The sequence below is a fragment of the Podarcis raffonei genome, chromosome 13 (assembly GCF_027172205.1).
Source record: "Podarcis raffonei isolate rPodRaf1 chromosome 13, rPodRaf1.pri, whole genome shotgun sequence".
In the NCBI taxonomy this organism is placed as follows: domain Eukaryota; kingdom Metazoa; phylum Chordata; class Lepidosauria; order Squamata; family Lacertidae; genus Podarcis; species Podarcis raffonei.
In genome coordinates this window covers 41,186,104-41,205,222 of record NC_070614.1, presented here as the reverse complement: position 1 = coordinate 41,205,222, position 19,119 = coordinate 41,186,104, and the positions used below count along the sequence as shown (strand labels likewise).

Sequence of the window (19,119 nt, the reverse complement as noted above, 5' to 3'; positions counted from 1 at the left end):
CAAGAAAACCAGCTGAAAAGTATAAATTCCACCCTTTTAAAGGGTTGATGTATCCCTCCCTATAATCGGGACCCTTGACTCTCCTCATGTTGCTGGACTGCAGCTCCCATCTTCCCCGACCATTGGGCATGCTGGCTCAGCCTGCTGGGAATTGGGAGTCTGCAATGACATGAAGAAGGCTAACTTTTCCCTGCTATAATAAAGCAACCAGTTTGGAAGCAAAGAAAGGTCCTGAGTCAGGAAGCTGAATCTTTTGTACCCCTCTGGAAATCCTTTTGTGGGTGCGAGCAATTGTCATGTAAGGAAGGGAAAGTTCCTGAGAGCAAAATGGAGGCGATGCTGTGAGATGCTACAACTTGCGGGCAGCGGCATCCAGCCCGTGAGTAGTTCTCTCCCTGGAACAACCGGCCAGGAAGCCAGCCAACATGTGGCGAGAAAATGTGCCTGTGCGGTTCTCGGGGAGGAAGCTTTGGAGGGCAGGATAGGGCCAACATAACACTCCATTCCCTCGCGTTGATTCAACTGGTACAGGCCCGTTTCCCCCATGTGTGGTGCGCAGCTCGCTGTTGACCTTCAAAGCTGTTCCCTGCAAGATGCAGAGGGTGTGGTGGCAATGGTTTATTCCTGCCCCCCCTCCACCCCAAAAATGAGGGGTTTTGTTGGCAGGGTTCAAGAAGACCACACCCACACATGGAAGTATTTTTCCCGAGCATGGACCTCCGTGCGAGAGCGTGCTCCCAGTCCCGTTGTTCGGCTGCGCAGCGAACGGTACGCAGCCAGCCTTGGCTGTGGAGGGGCAGATGAGCCAAACGCTGTCCACTCCAGCTGGTTGCAATTCGCTCTCTTTGCCTCGTGCCTGGCCCGTGTCCTTTGGCGGAGCTCGCGTGCGCTGCCAAAATCTCTTTGCAAATAGCACTCAGTAGCAAGCAGCAGGGCAAAAACAGGAATCTGAGAAACAGGAATTGAGAAGCGGGAGGGGGGGTGGGGTGGGGTGGAGGGAGCGAAGGGCCTGCCTGGGGATTTCTCCCCGAGAGAAGCCCAGTAGCAACCTCGGCCTCATATCCTTCTGGGTCCAAGGTCTCTTCTGTGTTGGTTTCAGTCCAGAGTAAACAAGGCCTGACCTTGAAAGCACATCTGATTTGATTTGAGGAAGCAACAGGACAATGGAGTTTCACCGGTTTCTAGTGGCAAGGATGCAGTTTGACCAAGGGAAGGAGGTGTTCTGGGGAGAAGAAAAGAGGCTAGATGCAGAGCCCAGGGCATGTTTTGCCAATAGTTAATGCAAGCAAAATGTCCCTCCTGATGAGGTGTGGGCAGTGGGAGTCAATACCAAAAGTTGGTGGAGTTGCATGGTCTTGCTTCTCTGCTTTGGCAGGCTCATTGTGGCAGGGAGTCCCAACACCTCCCTGGTGGTGAGCCCCATCTGCCTTCTTCCAAGCAGGTTGCTGCTTATTATACCTGTAAAAAGTGGGCTTGCTAACGTGAAGGGGATGGGGGGGGCGGAATCTGCTAAGGCCATTCACAAGGCCTCTGTAGGGAGAAAATGTGAGTTTCCGTGGATGTCAACAAAGCTGGGGGTCGTTTATGGTACGTGAAAGTGATAGGAATAAAGAGGAGACTTCTGTGAACATGTGCAAGAGTTTATTTTCCTTTCCCACTAAGGCCCCATCTGCACTATTCATTTCAAAGCAGTGTCATCCCACTTTAAACAGTAGTGGCTTCCCCCAGACAATCTTGGGAACTGTAGTTTGTCAAGGGTGCTGATAGTTGTTTGGAGGCCCACAGAGTTACAGTTCTTTTGAATTCCTTGACAAGAGGGGTTAATTGTTAAGCCTCTCTGGGAATTGTCACTCTCTGAGGGGAACTCTTCAGCACCCTTAACAAACTACAACTCTCAGCACTACAGTTCCCAGGGTTCTTTGTTGGGAAGCCATGACTATTTACAGTGTCATGATGCTACCTTGAATGTGTAGTGCAGCTGGGGCCTAAGAGATGCTTCACGTGTCACATTTTTCTCTTTATCGGGAAAGAAAAAAGCTAAGGTGTATCTGATATATACTGTGGATTAGCAACTGGGAATCCTTGGGCCAAATCTGGCCTTCTGCCAATTTAAAGGGGAAAGGGCTAGAAAGAAAGTGGTATCTTGCAAGAATATTAATTTGCAAGCAGCTACTTTAAGTAATAGGGGCTGAGGCATTTCCCATTGCCAGGTACTACTCCTCGCTCCAGTCTTTGTGACCAGGACTGAGTGAGGAGGGAGTGAACCAGTGCCACAACTTTTGCTTTGTTCAGGAAGCCAGTGCGGAACATGGATATTTGTTCCTACAATGAAACAAACCCTTCACCGTGTGTGGAATTGGAGATGTTTCGTCACATGAGGAGCCAGTGCCCACAATCCTGGGGGCCAGGGAATACCCTGAGAAGCGGCTTTGATGCTGCTAATGCAAGACAGGCTTCGGCCTGGTAGTTGCCAGGGTGGGCGACAGCTTAGGAGCGCCTTCTCCTCCCAAAAATAAAAATAAAATAAGAATAAAAAGAGTTGGGTATAAATAAATAACTGGGAAGGGTGGGAATATGACTCTAGTCTCTTCCCGGATGCCTCCTGGAGACCTATCCTTGGTAATAGCTCTTTCAAGTTCCAGAGAATTGAGTTTCCAGCACCACATTTAGAAGGGGAAATGATTTTGACAGCCAGCTAAGTGACAGGCGGCCAGAAAGCATCTGGGCAGGAAGAAGCGGAAAAGAGGGGAACTGCCTCCTGTCAAGGCCTCGCGTGACGTAAAGGGAGGCAGACAGGAGTGAACTGCAAGGCCCCAAGGTCCCTGGGTGAGTGGGCAAGCAGGTTGATGGGGACAGGAAGGGCGACGGGTGCCCTGGCCATTCATTCCTGGCAGGTGTTTCGCAGCAGATGCCATCATGGCAGGATTTCCTGAGAGGGTTTCCTGCCTATGAAATGCAGGAGAGAAAGAGAAGGAGGCACTTGGTGAACTTGGTGTAACCCATTAGATCCCGTTCCTTCCTGTTCTCCCTGCCTGCCACATCTCTCAGACCTGTTGCAAGGCTTCAAATATTATCACAGATAAAACCAGCTGCCCAGGAAAGAACACCAAAGTTCGCTTTCCATCCCGTGGTGGTTAGCCTGAGAAGCAAGTGGAGCTTGAAGGTGACAATAGCCATTATAGCTGTTGCATTTAAGATATAATGTCACCGCACATGGCATACACCGCAAGTGTCTTGGCAAAACCAGGACATCCCATTTTTTTCTCACAAGAGAATGGTGGTTGCCCTCTAACTGCAAACGGCTTTTCCAGAAGGATGAGTTGGCTCATGTACAGCATCAGATTTCTTTTTGAAACTGTTCTAATCTGTCTTCTTGTATTCATTTATTTTTTAATTGTTCTACACTGCTAGGATATTTGCTAATGTTTGGTGGTCTGTCAATTTTCCAAATAGAATTCTTGTCTGGTATGCCCTCTAAGCTTTCTGGGACAAGCCCCGTCCACATGTCCCTTCAGTGTGACCAAGGCTGTCCTTGTGGCATTTTTAAAAACTGCTCCTCAAACTAGACAAAACAAAAGTGGTTGTGAGAGGGGCCGATGGCTCAAACAACACTGTTTCTTGTTCCAAGGAAAACTTGACAAAACAACATTAAGCCCAGGATGTTTTTGTAATCTCTTGTCACGTTTGCTTATATGATGACCTTGCTGTGCTGAAACAAAGGGAGAGGCAGAAGTGTTTCAAACAATACCTTATTATCTTAGTGCTAATCCAATTGTGGGGCCGATTGGCTAACACCTGTGACATCAAGAACACCTCCCATACACACACACACACACACACACACACACCCCTCCCTTCTTTTTATTTTAAATGTATAAGGTGGGACAGGCTGCACGTATTATGCGATACTTTTTGTTTGTGAAAGCAAAAGTAAAGAATGCCTGAGTTGTGCAAGGAAGGTAGTTTGGTGGCTAACTTAACTTTTGGCTCCTTAAGAAGGCTTGACTTTGATGCAAATTGTAAAGCCAGCAAGAAGTCGATCTTATGCCATGCCTGGCTTTGACTTCCTGTTGAAATGTTGAATATGTTCTTCACTCAATAGGTGGGCACAGTAAGTAAAGAACTGGAGTATTTCCCATGTTATGGGGCAGCTAAATATGGGCCTTGTGGGGGGTGTTCTTTCTAGAAAGTTTACCCTTCTGGGTGTCCAAGTGCAGAGGAGACCTTCTGAGCTGAGAGTGGGTCTGCAATTTCTTGCATTTTCTCTTCTCCGTGTTATTCTCTCTAGGAAACGTGGGGCAGCAGAGAATGGTGCCAAGTGGTGACAGTGGTGACGGTGTTGTTTCTACCCCCCCCCCAGCTTTGCCTGGACAAAAGACAGTGCTATTTCTAGGAAGGGGTGGGGAGGAATTAGATTCAGTTTGCATTTAAAGGCAAAACTGCTTAATTCACACTTTCTAAAACAATGTGCAAACCGAAGCACAGCCACCGCTTGAAATTCACACCTCTCCAAATTTTGCAGTGCAGTTTTCCAGCCAAGTAATGTGTACAAATATGTGGATGTTAAGGTACACATATATTAATCAGAATGACATGCAAAATGCATTATGTTAGGGGAAGTTGCTTTATAAAGATGTGTATATTATTCCATATCAAAGGGGTATATTAGGAGGCTTTAGTTGTCTGTCTCGGGAGACAGTGGAGGAGTGCGTCTTGGGAACTGAGAAGACAGCAATAAAAACACTGTTTAGTTTTCATGAGGACTTAAATAATAAATATGTCCACAAACCAATGTGGGAATGATGAGAGCTAAGCACCAAGATGTGGAAAATGAGAAAGAGAAACAGAAATTAACTCATCCGCCCAACCCTCTTTCTGGGAAGAGGCATTTAATTACATAACCAGGTATTTGGCTTTGTTCTTTCTCAACAGCCTGCCACTTGCGGTGCTTATCACTCATAAGGAAGATTCTCCTAAGCTGTCTCAACTCATTCAGTATGCAGGAATGCCTCGGTATTGCCACAGGCCAGAAGTGGGAAGGTTTGCCTTCAGCACACAACTGAATCCCCTCCTGAATTCAGTGATGCAAATCAAAATAGAAATTTGCCCAGAGGCAAATTGCTGAAACACATTGCTGTTTCCAAGCTCCGGTTTTGCATCCAACGATATGCTTTGCATGTGTAGAAGATCCCTGTAGCCTCCAGGCAGCCCCCAATGTTTCTATTTGGGGCGTGCATAAGGACATCTGTGGCTCTCAATGATTTTCCAATCGTTCATATGGGCAGGGCTAGGAGCACAAAGTCCTGCAGGGTCCCTGATGCCACCTTGCTTCTCCTCCCTCTGTTGGGGGCAGGGAGGAAGATGAGAAGGGGAGAGACGTGGACCTGTTTGTGTTTAGCATGTTCTTTCCTAATTAGGAAACCAAGGTAGACTTGATTACATGGGTTTTTTGGGTTGATGGATTTGTCCCCGGTTCCCTGCTACCGCCTTTTCTCTCTGACCCAGGCAGCAACCGAAAGTCCCAACTCACCTCTCTCTCTCCCTCCCTCCCTCCCTCTCTCTCTCTCTCTCTCTCTCTCTCTCTCTCTCTCTCTTCTCGTTCTCAAAAACGAAGTGACTCTGATCCAGGGCGACATCAGCAACCTGGAGGATGTGAAAGCAGCCATGAAAGGAGCCCACCTGGTCATCCACACTGCCAGCCTGGTGGATGTTTGGGGCAGAGTCTCACCTGAAAAGATCACTGCAGTCAACGTTCAAGGTAGGAATTGAAAGACTACCTATTCAGCCTCTTTCCTCCATGGTCCATAGGAAGTCACCCTGCCCATTACAGGACCAAGGAGAGCACCACAACGACCTGGTTCACACATAATGCTAAGCCATGGTTTGTTTCACAAATCATGAGTTAACCGTGAGTTTGTCAAACAAACCATGGCTTGTTTCTCCAACATTTGTTTTGTTCTTGTCTTGTGGAGTTTAGTGAGTGTCCAGGGTGACTTCAACAAACCATGGCTAAGGGAATGGTGCTGGGTTTCCATATAACGGCAGGCTGTAGTTATAGCAAAACAAGCCATGGTTTCAGATTGTGGTTTGTTGGCAGCAAGGAAACCATAGGTAAGCTTCTGGCAGGGTTTCCACATAATAATAAGCCATGCTGTAATAAACAGTCTCATAAACCACGGTTTAGTGTTATGAGGCAAGCAAGATGGGCAAAGCTACTTGTCAGAAAGGTGGCTGGGGAGGTTGCTCAAGCCAGTGAACCAGGCCACGTTCCAGAGGAAGGCCTTCATTTCCAAACCAAGAGGTGCTGGGGCCAAGCATACCACAATGTATTGTCATCCAGCCTTGACCTGACACGGCAGGGCTCTTCTTACCCTCTTACGTTACCAAGGAAAGGTCTGGATTTTTAAGAATCACTTGCTGGGAAGTGCTAATATTTCAGCCTGTCTTTCTAGAAGATAAAAGCCAAATATTTTGAAGGGAGCAACACCAGCTTTTGCCAAGTTAATAAATCTGTTTTTCAGGAGGCTGGCAGGGGTGGTTGAAGACTGTTCTGTGAAAAATGTAATAAGAATTGCTAAATAAAATTGCAATGGAAAGGAAAATATTACAACTGGGAAATTAGCCTTGCTGTATACAGAAGGAAAACAGAAATATTTCTCTGAAACAGTGCTGCTAAGCCTTTCCAAGAACTAGCTGGCTAATTCCTCTAAAGTAGGCTTGGGAGACCCTGTGGCTCTCCAGCAGTTGCTGGACTCCAACTCCCATCAGCCTCAGCTAGTCTGGCCAATGGACAGCAATGCTGGTAGTTGGAGTCTAGCAATACATGCCAGGCTTGCAGGTTCCCCAGCCTTGCCCTAAAGCAGGGTTTCCCAAATGTGGGTCTTCAGCTGTTTTTGGACTACAACTCCCATCATCCCTAGCTAGCAGGACCAGTGGTCAAGGATGAGTGTTTCTAGGTTCAGGAAGCCACTATCTCATGTGGGTCTCCTGCCCCACATCCCGGAGGCTGAAGAACAGACTTCTGGTTACTTAAGGGGAGAGGCAGTTTCCCTCTGTGTATGCTCAGATACCCTCTTACCATTATTGCAGCTTCATCTTTTTTCAGAGGCTGAGCCCTGGCGCCACAGGCCGGGGATCAAGCCTAGCTGGGAAGCACGGCCTGTGAGGCCACAGCTCTGTAGTGCAGACTACACAGGTTGCATGCGGGAGGTCTCAGTCTGATTCATAGCATCTCTAGGAGGTGCTGGGAGAGACTTTTACTCTTACCTGAAACATTGGGGAGCTGCTGCCAGCCTGTGTAGGAGTGGGGAACCTCCAGCCCATTTCCCCCACTCAGGAGGTCATGGAGGGGGGGGTTAAATCCTGTGTTGGCTATGCACACCCATTCCCAACAGAGAACATGGGCACGTAGCCAAGGCAGCAGAATTATACTCCCTGCTTGTCAGGGGGGTTAAATCCTTCTGGGAGCAAGATTTAATCCTCACCCATCAGCTGCTCAGCAGGCATTAAATCCTGGATTGAGGAAGGGGTTCACATGGAAATCCCTGCTAAAACCGAGGTTCCTCTCCACCCCCCCCCCAGCTTGGCCTGACTTGATATAAGGCAGAATCCAATGTCCTTCTCTCTCATCTCTGCGGCAACTGGGTGGTACATGAGCAAGTCAGCCCCTGAGCTGAGATGCTCCTTCCATTCCCCCCCCCCCTTTGGCTCTACATCAGATGCTCCTGGCTGAGGGCGTCTGGAGAGGAAACAACAGGAATGGATTGCCACGTTTTTAAAGCACCATCACTCATCCTTTCCTTCTGGCAGCCTAAGAGGAAAAGCTGTGTCCTGTCCTGTCAGACCTTCCTATTCCACCAAAATTTAATAGCCGGTTCTGACTCCATGGCCCAAAAGTGGCTGCATTTGGGGTGGAGTGTTTGTTTGTTTGTTTGTTTGTTTCTTTGGGAAAGGGCTTTGAGGTTTTTGGGGAAAACCCTCTGTCAGTTACTGATGTAAAACCGACCAAGGCAGAGATGAGTCAGGAACAAGGATAATAACGTCCATGTGTGGGCATTCCTTTTAATTTATGAACGTCCGCCGCATTTGCCAGGGAGTAAAGAGGCCGGCAGGGAGGGCCTGTGAAGTTTGGGGTGAAACTCCTGCCACTACATGAGATGCAAAGGCCAAGTCTCTATATATTTCAACATTTTCTCTCACAGGCTAAAACAGGTGCTTGTTATTGCACAACAGAAAGTGGGTTGATCCGCTTACACAACTGTCAGGTATTCTGGAAGAGGATGGGTTGAGAACCAGGGCTGGGGCTGGGTTGGTCTTCTTTTCCAGATGATTTGTTGTATTTCTCTCCCCCGCCGCCTTCTTTTATCTGCACAACAACCCTCTGAGGTAGGTCGGACTGAGACAGGCTGGCTTCATTCCGCACATAAGGCCAAGCCAGACTGTGGCTTAGCGAGAATGAGCTAGTGTTAAGGTACAGCGCTACCTCGGTTTACGAACAGTCCTGTTTACGAACTACAGTGGTACCTCGGGTTACATACACTTCAGGTTACAGACTCCGCTAACCCAGAAATAGTACCTCGGGTTAAGAACTTTGCTTCAGGATGAGAACAGAAATCGTGTGGCGGCGGCGTGGCCGCCGCGGGAGGCCCCATTAGCTAAAGTGGTGCTTCAGGTTAAGAACAATTTCAGGTTAAGAACGGACCTCCGGAACAAATTAAGTATGTAACCAGAGGTACCACTGTATTCGGTTTACGAACTCCGCAAAACCGGAAGTAGTGTTCTGGTTTGCAAACTTTACCTCAGTCTACAAACGGAAGCTGAATGGTGGAAGGGCACTGGCGGCAGGAGGCCTCATTAGAGAAAGCAGGCCTCAGTTTAAGAATGGACTTCTGGAATGGATTAAGTTCAGAAACCGAGGTACCACTGTGCTTGAAAAGAAAACCGCAGCTGCTTTGCTCCTCCCCTGGTTCTGCGTCCTGTGTGCTACCCGGAGCCGAGCCATGGTTTGGCACCATGTTCTGTGGAAACACAGGGTTGTGGTTTGTCTTGCTACCATCAAACCACAAGCTTGTCACCAAGGTTTGCTCCTGGTTTACCAAGTCGCTGACTGGCTCGAGACCGGCTAATGGGGTTTCACAGCTGGGTTTTCTAGCCTGACCTTCTCACCGTGACACCATGTGGGCTCTTAACAGAAGAGGGCCCAGAGTTCCACATCCCAGCATCCCTTCCCTTCCCAACACCAGCTCTCAAGGGACCTCATTGAGAAGCTCCGTGGTGGTGGCGGCAGGTCTCTGAAAACCCTGGGAAGTCATTGCGGGCAGTCCTGAACTAGATGCACCAACCGTCTGATTTGGTACGCTTCCTAGGACAGTGGTTGAGTTATAGGGACCCGGGACACACCGTTGTGTCTCTCTCTTCCCCCAGGACCCCCAACTCCCAACCTGCCCCAAGCCACTGAATCCTGGTTCCAAAAGCTCTCTGATATTTCCACCCACAGTCCCACTACTCTCCGATTGCCTTCCTGCAGGGGCGACCAAAATGCCCTTCCCTTGCTGTCTGCAGTCAGTCGCTGTCTCAGGGGATGCAGTTAGGACATTGGAAGAGCCTTGCCAGATCTCTCTAAAGAGCTGCAGAGTACCATCTCCCACAGTGGCCAGTCAGATGCTTCCAGGAAGCCCCCACCCCCCACCCCGGGACAGGAAGGCAAGGGTCCTCTCCCCTTGCCGTTGCCCAGCATTTTGTACTCAGAAGTATACTGCTGCCACTGATAAACCCACTCTGTACATCTGTAGTTGACATCGTACAGGCATGGAATCGATAAAAGCTGAAAACCTTAGCTTGCTTTTTTATTTTTAAAAACAAGTTTCTAATACAGTGGTACCTTGGTTTACGAACTTAATCCGCTCTGGAAGTCTGTTCTTAAACCAAGGCGTTGTCAAGGTTTCCAGCATGGTCTAGAGCAGGGATCAGCAAACCTTTTCTGCAAGGGGCCGGTCCACTGTCCCTCAGACCTTGTGGGGGGCCGGACTATATTTTGAAAAATAAAATAAAAAATGAACGAATTCCTATGCCCCACAAATAACCCAGAGATGCATTTTAAATAAAAGGACACATTCTACTCATGTAAAAACACGCTGATTCCCAGACCGTCCATGGGCCGGATTGAGAAGGTGATTGGGCCGGATCCAGCCCTCGGGCCTTAGGTTGCCTACCCATGTTCTAGTGGTCAGGGATGATGGGAACTGGAAGGGACCATGATCTCTGCCCCTTGGTTATGTGGGCACCATGGGGTTCTTGGGTTGGCCGAGAGGTGTGGCTTATGTGTCTACACTCTCTCTCTCTCTCTCTCTCTCTCTCTCTCTCTCTCTCTCTCTCTCTCCTTTCTCCCCTTCTGTTTTCTATCATTTTGGCACAGGAACTCAGAACGTCATTGAAGCATGTGTGACACAAGGAACTCAGTACCTGATTTACACCAGCAGCATGGAAGTGGTGGGGCCCAACGCGAGGGGCGACCCCTTCTTCAGGTACGTGCCTCACCTGGGGCTTCCGGCATCTCTGCCCCGGCTGCCTGTGCTCCAGCGTGTATTGCTGGGCTTCCTTCCCCTTCCACAGCACAGACCTGTCTCCTTCTCAGTCTGTGATTAAGGGCAGGCGAGTTCTTCCTCTAACTTCATTTTGCCTTTAGAAAGCCCACCCATCTTTCAGAACTATAGGTGGTTCTCTCCCCCTGCCCCCTTTTAACCTTGCAACACCCCTGTGAGGTAGGCTAGACTGAGCCAGTGGGAACTGCAGCCATCATATCACTGGGAAGCACTTTCGATAAAGCGATGTTCCTAAAGCGCTCGTGTTCTCTCTCATACACATACGCACCCAGAGCCCTGATATCCACAGCAGGGAGTTCCCTCTGGCTTTGGTCCAGGCCAGCAGTGGTTCCTCCCCTGTGCAAGGGCTTCCCCCGTGCCCTCCCTAGCAACATCACAACAACACATGTACACAGCAGCGGTAACCCTGGAGATGGGCAATGGAGATATATTATATATAACAGCGCTCCCTCCATGGCAATATTTTGTTCCTGTTTCTAACACTGTGCATGCACCATGCATTTAAAAAAACTTCCCCTGCCGAAGGATCCTGGGAACTGTAGTCTGTTTATGGTGCAGGGGATTGTAGCTCTGTGAAGGGAAAAGCACAGTTCCCAGGATTCTTTGAAAGAAGCTTGGATGGCTTTAAGAGAGGGTCAGACTCAGTGGCTCTCAATGGCTATGTCCTGCCTCCACAGCTGGAGGAAGTTCACCTCCGAATGCTAGTTTCTGGGAATCGCAAGAGGGGAGAGCACGGTGTTGTGCGTGGGTGCTGCTTTCAGGCTTCCCATAGGCTGGCCATGGTGGGAAGAGGATGCTGGAGAGACCCAGCAGGGCTGTCCTTCCATTCTTAAGCCTTGCGCAGTTCCTTGAATGTGCTTTAAATGTACGGTGCGTGGATGCAGCCTAAATTGCCACTTCCACTAAAGCAGGAGATTGGCAGTTTCTTGTCTGCAAACATTAAATCGCCTCCATTGTCTGTAAACACAAAACGTCTCGGTGCTGAATATTTTGGCCCGGGGCAAGGAAAGAAAATGGAGAAACTCAGACAGCTGTCTGGTATGTGTGTGTGTAAGGAATGGGACATTAAGCACCCATAATCCATCCTTCTCGAAGAGTGCTGAAAACATGCATGGATTCCAAGCTCCCAACCTTTAGAGGCTCATTTGCAAATCTTAAAATGTATCTGTAGGCACCAGAGAATGCTGGCTTTAGGGAGGAAAAACTGGCAATGCCTGAAACTGCCCCTGCCCCTACAAAACAAACTGATGAAACACACCCACCCACCAAAACAACAACACACACAGACAGAAAAGCAGGAAACGCCTGCAACTGAGCAATTCCTAAAAGCCAAACTCATTTTAAAAAACAACATTAACTAGGGAGGAATCATAGAATTGTAGAGTTGGAAGGGACCTAGAGGGTCATCTAGTCCAACCCCCTGCAGAGCAAAGGGCACCAATTTGGGGGACCCCCAGGTTACACAGTAGCACCTCCCTTGGATTCTCCCACCCCTACCAGTCAAAAGGAAGCTTGTGATGTCCATGCGCTGCAATAAAAAGATGCCTCCCTGGAATGATATGATGGAATTCTGGGGTGGGTGGTCTTTGTAGGGGGTGGGATTTTGCTGTTGTTGAGGAAGTGAGGGAATAATCAAGTAATAAGTTTCAGCTTGCAATAGGAACTGGGAAATGCTGCAGCTTTAATGCACATTTATTAAAAGGTATAAATAAATGCACATTAAAGTTGCAGCGTTTCCCACTGTGCTTTTGCAATGCTGGGAGAAACAATACTCTTCCTTCTACCTGTCTCTTTTAAGATGCAGGCACCTTGCCCTGCACTTGACAGTGGCCTCTGTACCATTATAGCACAGTGCATTGGAGTTAATTGAACAAAACTGAAGTATATTGAGGTACATTATTTTGTAGCAGAGACGGAAAAGGATGGGTCTGGCAGGTGGGGCTTCTGGGCTCTCTTTCTCTATGTTGAAGTATTGGGTTCTGATTCCCTGTGGCATGTTCCTCTTCTTTGCAGGGGAAACGAAGAAACCAAATATGAGGTTGTTCACACCGAGCCTTACCCGGTTAGCAAAGCCAAGGCTGAGCGGTTGGTCATCGAAGCCAATGGACGAGCGGTGAGTCAGGCTCCCCTTCAGCCCAGGTTTCGAATAGAACAAAGAACCTTAAAAGGACTAACAGATTTATTAGGACATAAATGTTCAAGAGCCAAAACCCACTTCCCCAGATCTGTGGCATGAACCCTTCGCCTCTGTTGGCCAACTAAGAACACTTTATGCATATACAGTGGTACCTCGGTTTACGTAATTAATCCGTTCCTGAAGTCCGTTCTTAAACCAAATCCATACTTAAACCGAGGCGTGCTTTCCCTAATGAGGCCTCCCACTGCTGGTGCCCTTCCACTGTTTGGCTTCCGTTCGTAGACCGAGGTAAAGTTCACAAACTGGAACACTACTTCCGGTTTTGTGGAGTTCATAAACAGGACTGTTCGTAAACCGAGGTACCACTGTAATGATGTAGGCTGCTGTCAATGGAAGTTTATGTGCCCCAATAACTCAATTAGTCTCTTACAAGAGTTTTGTGGCCTCTTAAAAGGGCAGCAAGATGTCCCCTCTGCAGTGTATTTACGACACTCTTAAAACCCACCCTTTCTCTCTACCCTCTAATGAGCTTGAGTGCACATAGCATTTCCTTATCTTTCTGATAATCCTGTGTGGTAGCGTTATTTAGTCATTCTCGTTTTGATTTGTATACGACTGTGACCATTCCTGCTGCATTCACCCTGGTTCACTTGCAGGGTGTTTACTTCTTGTTAGTCATTTGCTTGGGATGTGGGTGGCGCTGTGGGTTAAACCACAGAGCCTAGGGCTTGCCGATCAGAAGGTCGGCGGTTCGAATCCCCGCGACGGGGTGAGCTCCTGTTGCTTGGTCCCTGCTCCTGCCAACCTAGCAGTTCGAAAGCACGTCAAAGTGCAAGTAGATAAATAGGCACCGCTCTGTCAGGAAGGTAAACGGCGTTTCCGTGCGCTGCTCTGGTTCGCCAGAAGCGGCTTAGTCATGCTGGCCACATGACCCAGAAGCTGTACGCCGGCTCCCTCGGCCAATAAAGCGAGATGAGCGCCGCAACCCCAGAGTCGGTCATGACTGGACCTAATGGTCAGGGGTCCCTTTACCTTTTACCTAGTCATTCGCTCACTCTGCACCTTCCAAACTGCTTAAAAAGTCAAGTTTCTTTTTTTCCAGAGTGGGTTTGTTGCAGCTAGGGGAGACAGAGCCCTTTGAACCCCATACCTCAACTTGAATCCCTCCAGCAAAATGCTTGACCACCCGGAGGCTCCTCTACCCCACATGCGTCACAGTGGGGGGGTGGGAAGGGAGCCAGGTCCTTGGAGGCAGGGGAAGCTAATGGGTTTTCTCTACCTCCTCTTCTGTGCCACCAGGTGGAAGGAGGGAAGCAGCTGGTCACTTGCGCTCTTCGGCCGACTGGCATCTATGGGGAGCACCACCCACTGATGAAACAGTTTTACGAGAAAGGGCTGAGCACCAAAAAGTGTCTTATCCGAGCCGTCCCAGCCTCCACTGAGCACGGCAGGGTCTATGTTGGTAAGTCTCGCATGCACGCTGTGTGCCATTCTTGAACTCCGATGTCACCACGAACTTTAGATGCCTTTGCACGCACTCCCTCCGGTCCTTTATAGCCAAAGCCCCAGAGAAGCAAGATGGTGTTGCTGCTTTTTATCAAAACAAATAATCTTTCCCTCCTGGAATGCTTTGCTTCTTTACCCATGACTAAAGCAAAGCAAGAACACCAGAGCCTGTGTATTAACGTTTAGCAGTCGGACCTCTTGAATTCTTTTTCCAAGAGCAACAGATAAACTACAATGGGGATTTGTAAATTAATTTGTGTAAGCATTTGGAGGGCAACGTGGCCATTCCTGGGCCTGCTTTTTATTAGTTTGCTAACCTCTGCTAGAGGGCGATTGGCTCACAAGGAGAAAATGTGTTTAAAAAAGTGGTTTTCTTGAAAGAAGATCCCTTTGATCTCCTGTAACTTAAATTATGAATTTATTTTTATTTCCTCCTTACAAGGAAGGCTGAGCTAAGCCCTTGGCAAATGCACAAGCAAAGACATGCGTGCTTACGGACTGGATGCTCAGTCAGACCAAAGCACTCTGAGTCAGTGACCTGATGCCATTCACCTCTCTTATTGTTTATATTCCTATCTGTAGGATCTCTCTCTCTCGCCCGTTGCATAGGCTGCTTTAGCGATCCTATTTCTCTTTCCCAAGTGTTTCTCCTCTCTTCCTCCCCCTGCCAACCCTTTTGCAGGCAACGTGTCTTGGATGCATCTGCTGGTGGCCCGGAAGATCCAGGAGTCTCCCTCGACCGTTTCAGGCCAGGTTTATTTCTGCTATGACGACTCGCCTTACAAGAGCTACGAGGACTTCAACATGGAGTTTCTGGGCTCCTGCGGCTTCCGCATGCTGGGCTCCCGGCCGCTGCTGCCTTCCTTCCTCCTGCGGTTCATGGCGCTGTTCAACGCCTTCCTGCAGTGGCTGCTGAAGCCCCTGTGCAACTATGCGCCCATCCTCAACCCCTACACTCTGGCTGTCGCAAGCACCACCTTCACAGTGCAGACCAGCAAGGCCAAGGAGCACTTTGGCTACCAGCCCCTCTACAGCTGGGAGGAGAGCCGGGCCCACACTGTGAAATGGCTCCAGGAGATCGATGCCCAGAGGCATGCTGGGAAATGAGACACGGGCCGTGTGTGCGGGGGAGAGGGACAGGGGAGCCAGGATAGAGAGGGACTCCCCCCTCGCTCCCCAAAAGCAGCCTAGCCCTGGGTTTTGCTTCCACTGGAGCATCCGAGTACATTTTCCCACACTCTTGCCGAAGCTGTGTTTATGATACCCGTCAAGAGTAATTTCATCTCGGTAGACTCTGGATTACACTATTGGTTTAATCCTTGTAATTACTATTATTTATTCGTCACTCGCAAAGCACTTAAAAGGATGACCGGGAGAGGGTAGAAAGAGGAACTGATCTGCGGGGAACCTACTCCAGGATTTGGCAGCAACCACTCCGTGAGAGTGTGCCAGTTCTACCGAAATCTGTTTTGAATGTTGGTTAAGCATATAGTTTTACTTCGGGGTCTCCTGTAAGAGCTGTGTGCTCCACTGGTGGCTGTTATCCGTCAAGGCTTGTAGGGGGTTAAGCAGGAGGCTAACATTAGAGGGCGCCAGAGGCAATGGCAGGCAGATCTAAGGAATGCTAGATTGGTCCTTATCTTCCTACCTGGTGAATTTTACAAGGGCAGCCCTGAGACTAAGGAGAAACCAGCTCAGTGCCACCTTCTGGGCTGGTTAAAAGAAGGCAAGTTGGTGGGGCAGGGCTTCCCTTTTGCCCTAAAGAACCTGCCTCCCCTGGTGTGCCTTTGCAACAGAGCCTCCAATCTAAGTCTTAGAATGACTTCTATGATCCAGATCTTGCTTGGGCTGCGTTGCACATTCCAGACTCCCTCTCTGATGGGAGTCCTCCTCTTCCAGAACCACTTTCCTTCGTTCTTATTCCATTCCCTTGGCAGTCTTTATTTTCAGTGTGCTACAAATGAACAGCACAGTGGGTCGGGGAGGGCTGTGTGCAATTTCGTGCTGCATCTTTCCTTTCCTGTAGCAATGTGAATCCCTCTGAAGGATCCTCAATCCATTCCGCATCGCTGCAATCCCATTCCATTTTTTTCTTCCTACCTCAATTGCCACTACACCGCCTGTGCAGTCGGGATCCAGATCCCTGTTTTGATTTTTATCTAGCCTGTCCTCTCAGTGTAGGACTTCACTTAGCATGACATATGATGCCATGATTTATTTTCCCTGCCACTTTTTGCAGGGCTTGTGCACTATGAATATGACCGGAGAATCATGGCGGATTTTTCTTTTAAAATAACAACACACTACTACAGTGGGTGGGTGGAGCCCAGATGCCCCTGCCTACAGTCTGATTAATAAGGGACAGAGCTAACAGCCTCCCTTATTCTGACTCTTTGCCATGTGGTTTTACTCCCCCCCCCCTTTGAGATTTGACCCAGTGAAAGAGGCTCATTTTCCTGAAACATCCTGTCAAATGCAGGAACTTGGCAACCTCGCAGGATTGACAGCATTCAATAAAAGTGACAAAGGCACACAACACACTGTTGCTGGGCTGGACAAGGAAAGCCCGCTGGCAAAATCCTTAACAGGGAAGGCGAAAGTGTTTTGGACATGTTTAAGTTTTGATGATTTGAAGGTTGGGGGTGAATAGGAATTGGTGAGGGGCAGGGGTGAGTCTGTTCAGTTTGCACTTACATGCAGAGCTTAATTCTTAGTTTCTGAACCACGATGCAAACTGGAACACCGCTTTCCTTTAAAATTTGCACGTTTCTGAATTTTGCAATGCAGTTCTCATAGTGTTCACAAAAATGAATATTTAGTGTAGACGAGGCACAAAACTATGTTGCGCTGACAGAAATTGCTTGCAGAAAGGCATGTATTAGTAGGGGGGACCACCCCAAATTGATTTAGAAATGGGGCACCCTGAAGGTTTTAAAAAAGAGAAACTGAGATTGATGGAGCCAGCCATCCCTAGGGCTGATAGAGGCAGATAACATGATTTGTGACATGGAGGAAGCCAATCGAAATAGGTGTTTCTCCCTCTTTCGCAGTACAGAAATTGGCTGGAGACTGAAGAGGAAGCTGTTTACCACACAGTGACTTAATTAATTGATGGAGTTCACTGCTCTGTCAGTAAATGTGACGCCTACTCAGTTTATATCCCGCCCTTCCTCCCAAGGGAGCTCAGGGCACCAAATCAATAAAAATATAATTGAAAACTTTCTAAAACCAGCTAAAAACAAGCACATTCCTTCAGCCAGTTATCTCAGGGGTTATCGTTCAGCCATCAAATGCCCGGGTAAACAAGGAAGGCTTTAAAAATCACTGGCTTGAGCTGGCTTTTTAGAAGGGACAAGGCAAATAGATGGCAGATAGGGCCGCTGGTCACAGGGGTGGGAAGTGGGATGTGCCTGGCTGGCAGAGATTGCTCCAGCCTTGACACCCTCCTCATGGGCTCCTCAGAGCAATCATTTCTGGGCTAGACGGACCTATCCGTCTATTAGCACGACCAGCTGCCTTCCCCCTGTAAGAGCATTGCTGGTGCTTAACTTGGGCACGGTGAGGATGCCAGCCTGCTGCTCCCGCTGGTGAAACCAAATAATAATGTAGAATGTGTTCCTTGATCAAAGTCTTAATTATTATAAATAAATACGTTGAATTCAGACAACGAGTTTGGCTCCTATTTTCGCTCCTGTCGTGTCTGTGGGGACCTTGGCAGGGCCATGCAGAGATTGGTCGTAGAAATGGTAGAATGAGAATTCTGAAGTCCGTAGGAGTGCTCCCTCCCTAAAAATCTCTTCCTCTAACTAACAGTGCTATAAATGGCATGTTTATGAACAAGGTAGGAATTGTAGGCATGTGGAAGTTTTCAGATCGCCTGGCAGATAAGACTCACGGCTTGTGAGCAGAGGTGAATAATATTAAGGTTAGAAAATCCACGGGGCACGGCTTATACGCCTTTAAAAACAAACAAGCCATGTTTGCAGAGTCTAAACTCCAACCCCCAGCAGCCCCAGACACCATGGGCAGTGGCCAGGCATGATGGGAATTGAGGTTCATGTTGGCCACCCCTGGCATAAACGGATTGCACCACTCCCTGTGTTTGCAAATACCTTGGGTGGATGCGAGAAGCTTCTTGTTGCATTTTGATACCTCCCAAGTTCTGTGAAGAGAGAGGTGCCAAGGGAAAACATCAAAAGCTGGTACTTGTCCAAGCAAGGCATACATGTGAATGCCTTTTGTGTTCAACCCAGGTTTCCCAGAGGATAAAGTTAGCTAAGTGAGCCTGAAGGGAATGTTGATAGTGCTGGTGAAAATGATGCCGCCAGAGATCGGATCTGCCAATCTTGTGCAACTACCTTTTGGAGGCGTTAATGTTTGATGACTAGCCAACCATCGGTATGTCTCTTACCACAGACATTTCCACAGCATGTGATTTATATCATTAAGCAAGTTACATTGACTTTAGCGGTATTCCGCCCTGTTCATTTCAATCGGAAGGAGAAACACTGCAAACGAGGGGTGGAGAAGGAATCAGCTGCATAATCGTTTGCGGAGTGGAAGCAGCGACGCCGACGAATACTGATCATCTCTGCTGGATTGATTTGCATTTTGGACATGGGACCGAATAAGTGCGCATCAGAAACTTCGGCTTGTGTTTCTGTTTTGGTCAGAATTCTCCATCTCTAATGGCAGGCACCCATAGACACAGTCCTACAGGTGAGCTGAGAGCTAATGGAGGGTGGACATTTATTTAAAATAATAATTCCTGTACTAGTCCATTACATGTTAAAATTCAAGCCCTGGACTTTGTGTATTCTGCAATTCCCTGAGAGCACAGAAAAGTGAAAGAACATGCAAAGCTAGCTTCCTGAG

The 19,119-nt window shown here is 48.4% G+C and overlaps 1 protein-coding gene across 5 annotated transcripts in view; it reads left to right on the top strand.

Annotated features, from left to right (window-relative positions):
- HSD3B7 (hydroxy-delta-5-steroid dehydrogenase, 3 beta- and steroid delta-isomerase 7) overlaps positions 1–15,569 on the top strand; it is a 56,642-nt gene extending 41,073 nt beyond the window's left edge. For all 5 annotated transcript variants that reach the window (XM_053360730.1, XM_053360729.1, XM_053360728.1 and 2 more), the window contains 5 exons: positions 5,615–5,758; positions 10,415–10,523; positions 12,615–12,714; positions 14,038–14,200; positions 14,927–15,569. In XM_053360730.1, the coding sequence (XP_053216705.1) occupies positions 5,665–5,758; positions 10,415–10,523; positions 12,615–12,714; positions 14,038–14,200; positions 14,927–15,351 (891 nt within the window). In that variant the 5' untranslated portion in view covers positions 5,615–5,664 and the 3' untranslated portion in view covers positions 15,352–15,569. The remainder of the gene's footprint in view (positions 1–5,614; positions 5,759–10,414; positions 10,524–12,614; positions 12,715–14,037; positions 14,201–14,926) is intronic.
- The last annotated feature ends 3,550 nt before the right edge of the window (positions 15,570–19,119 follow it).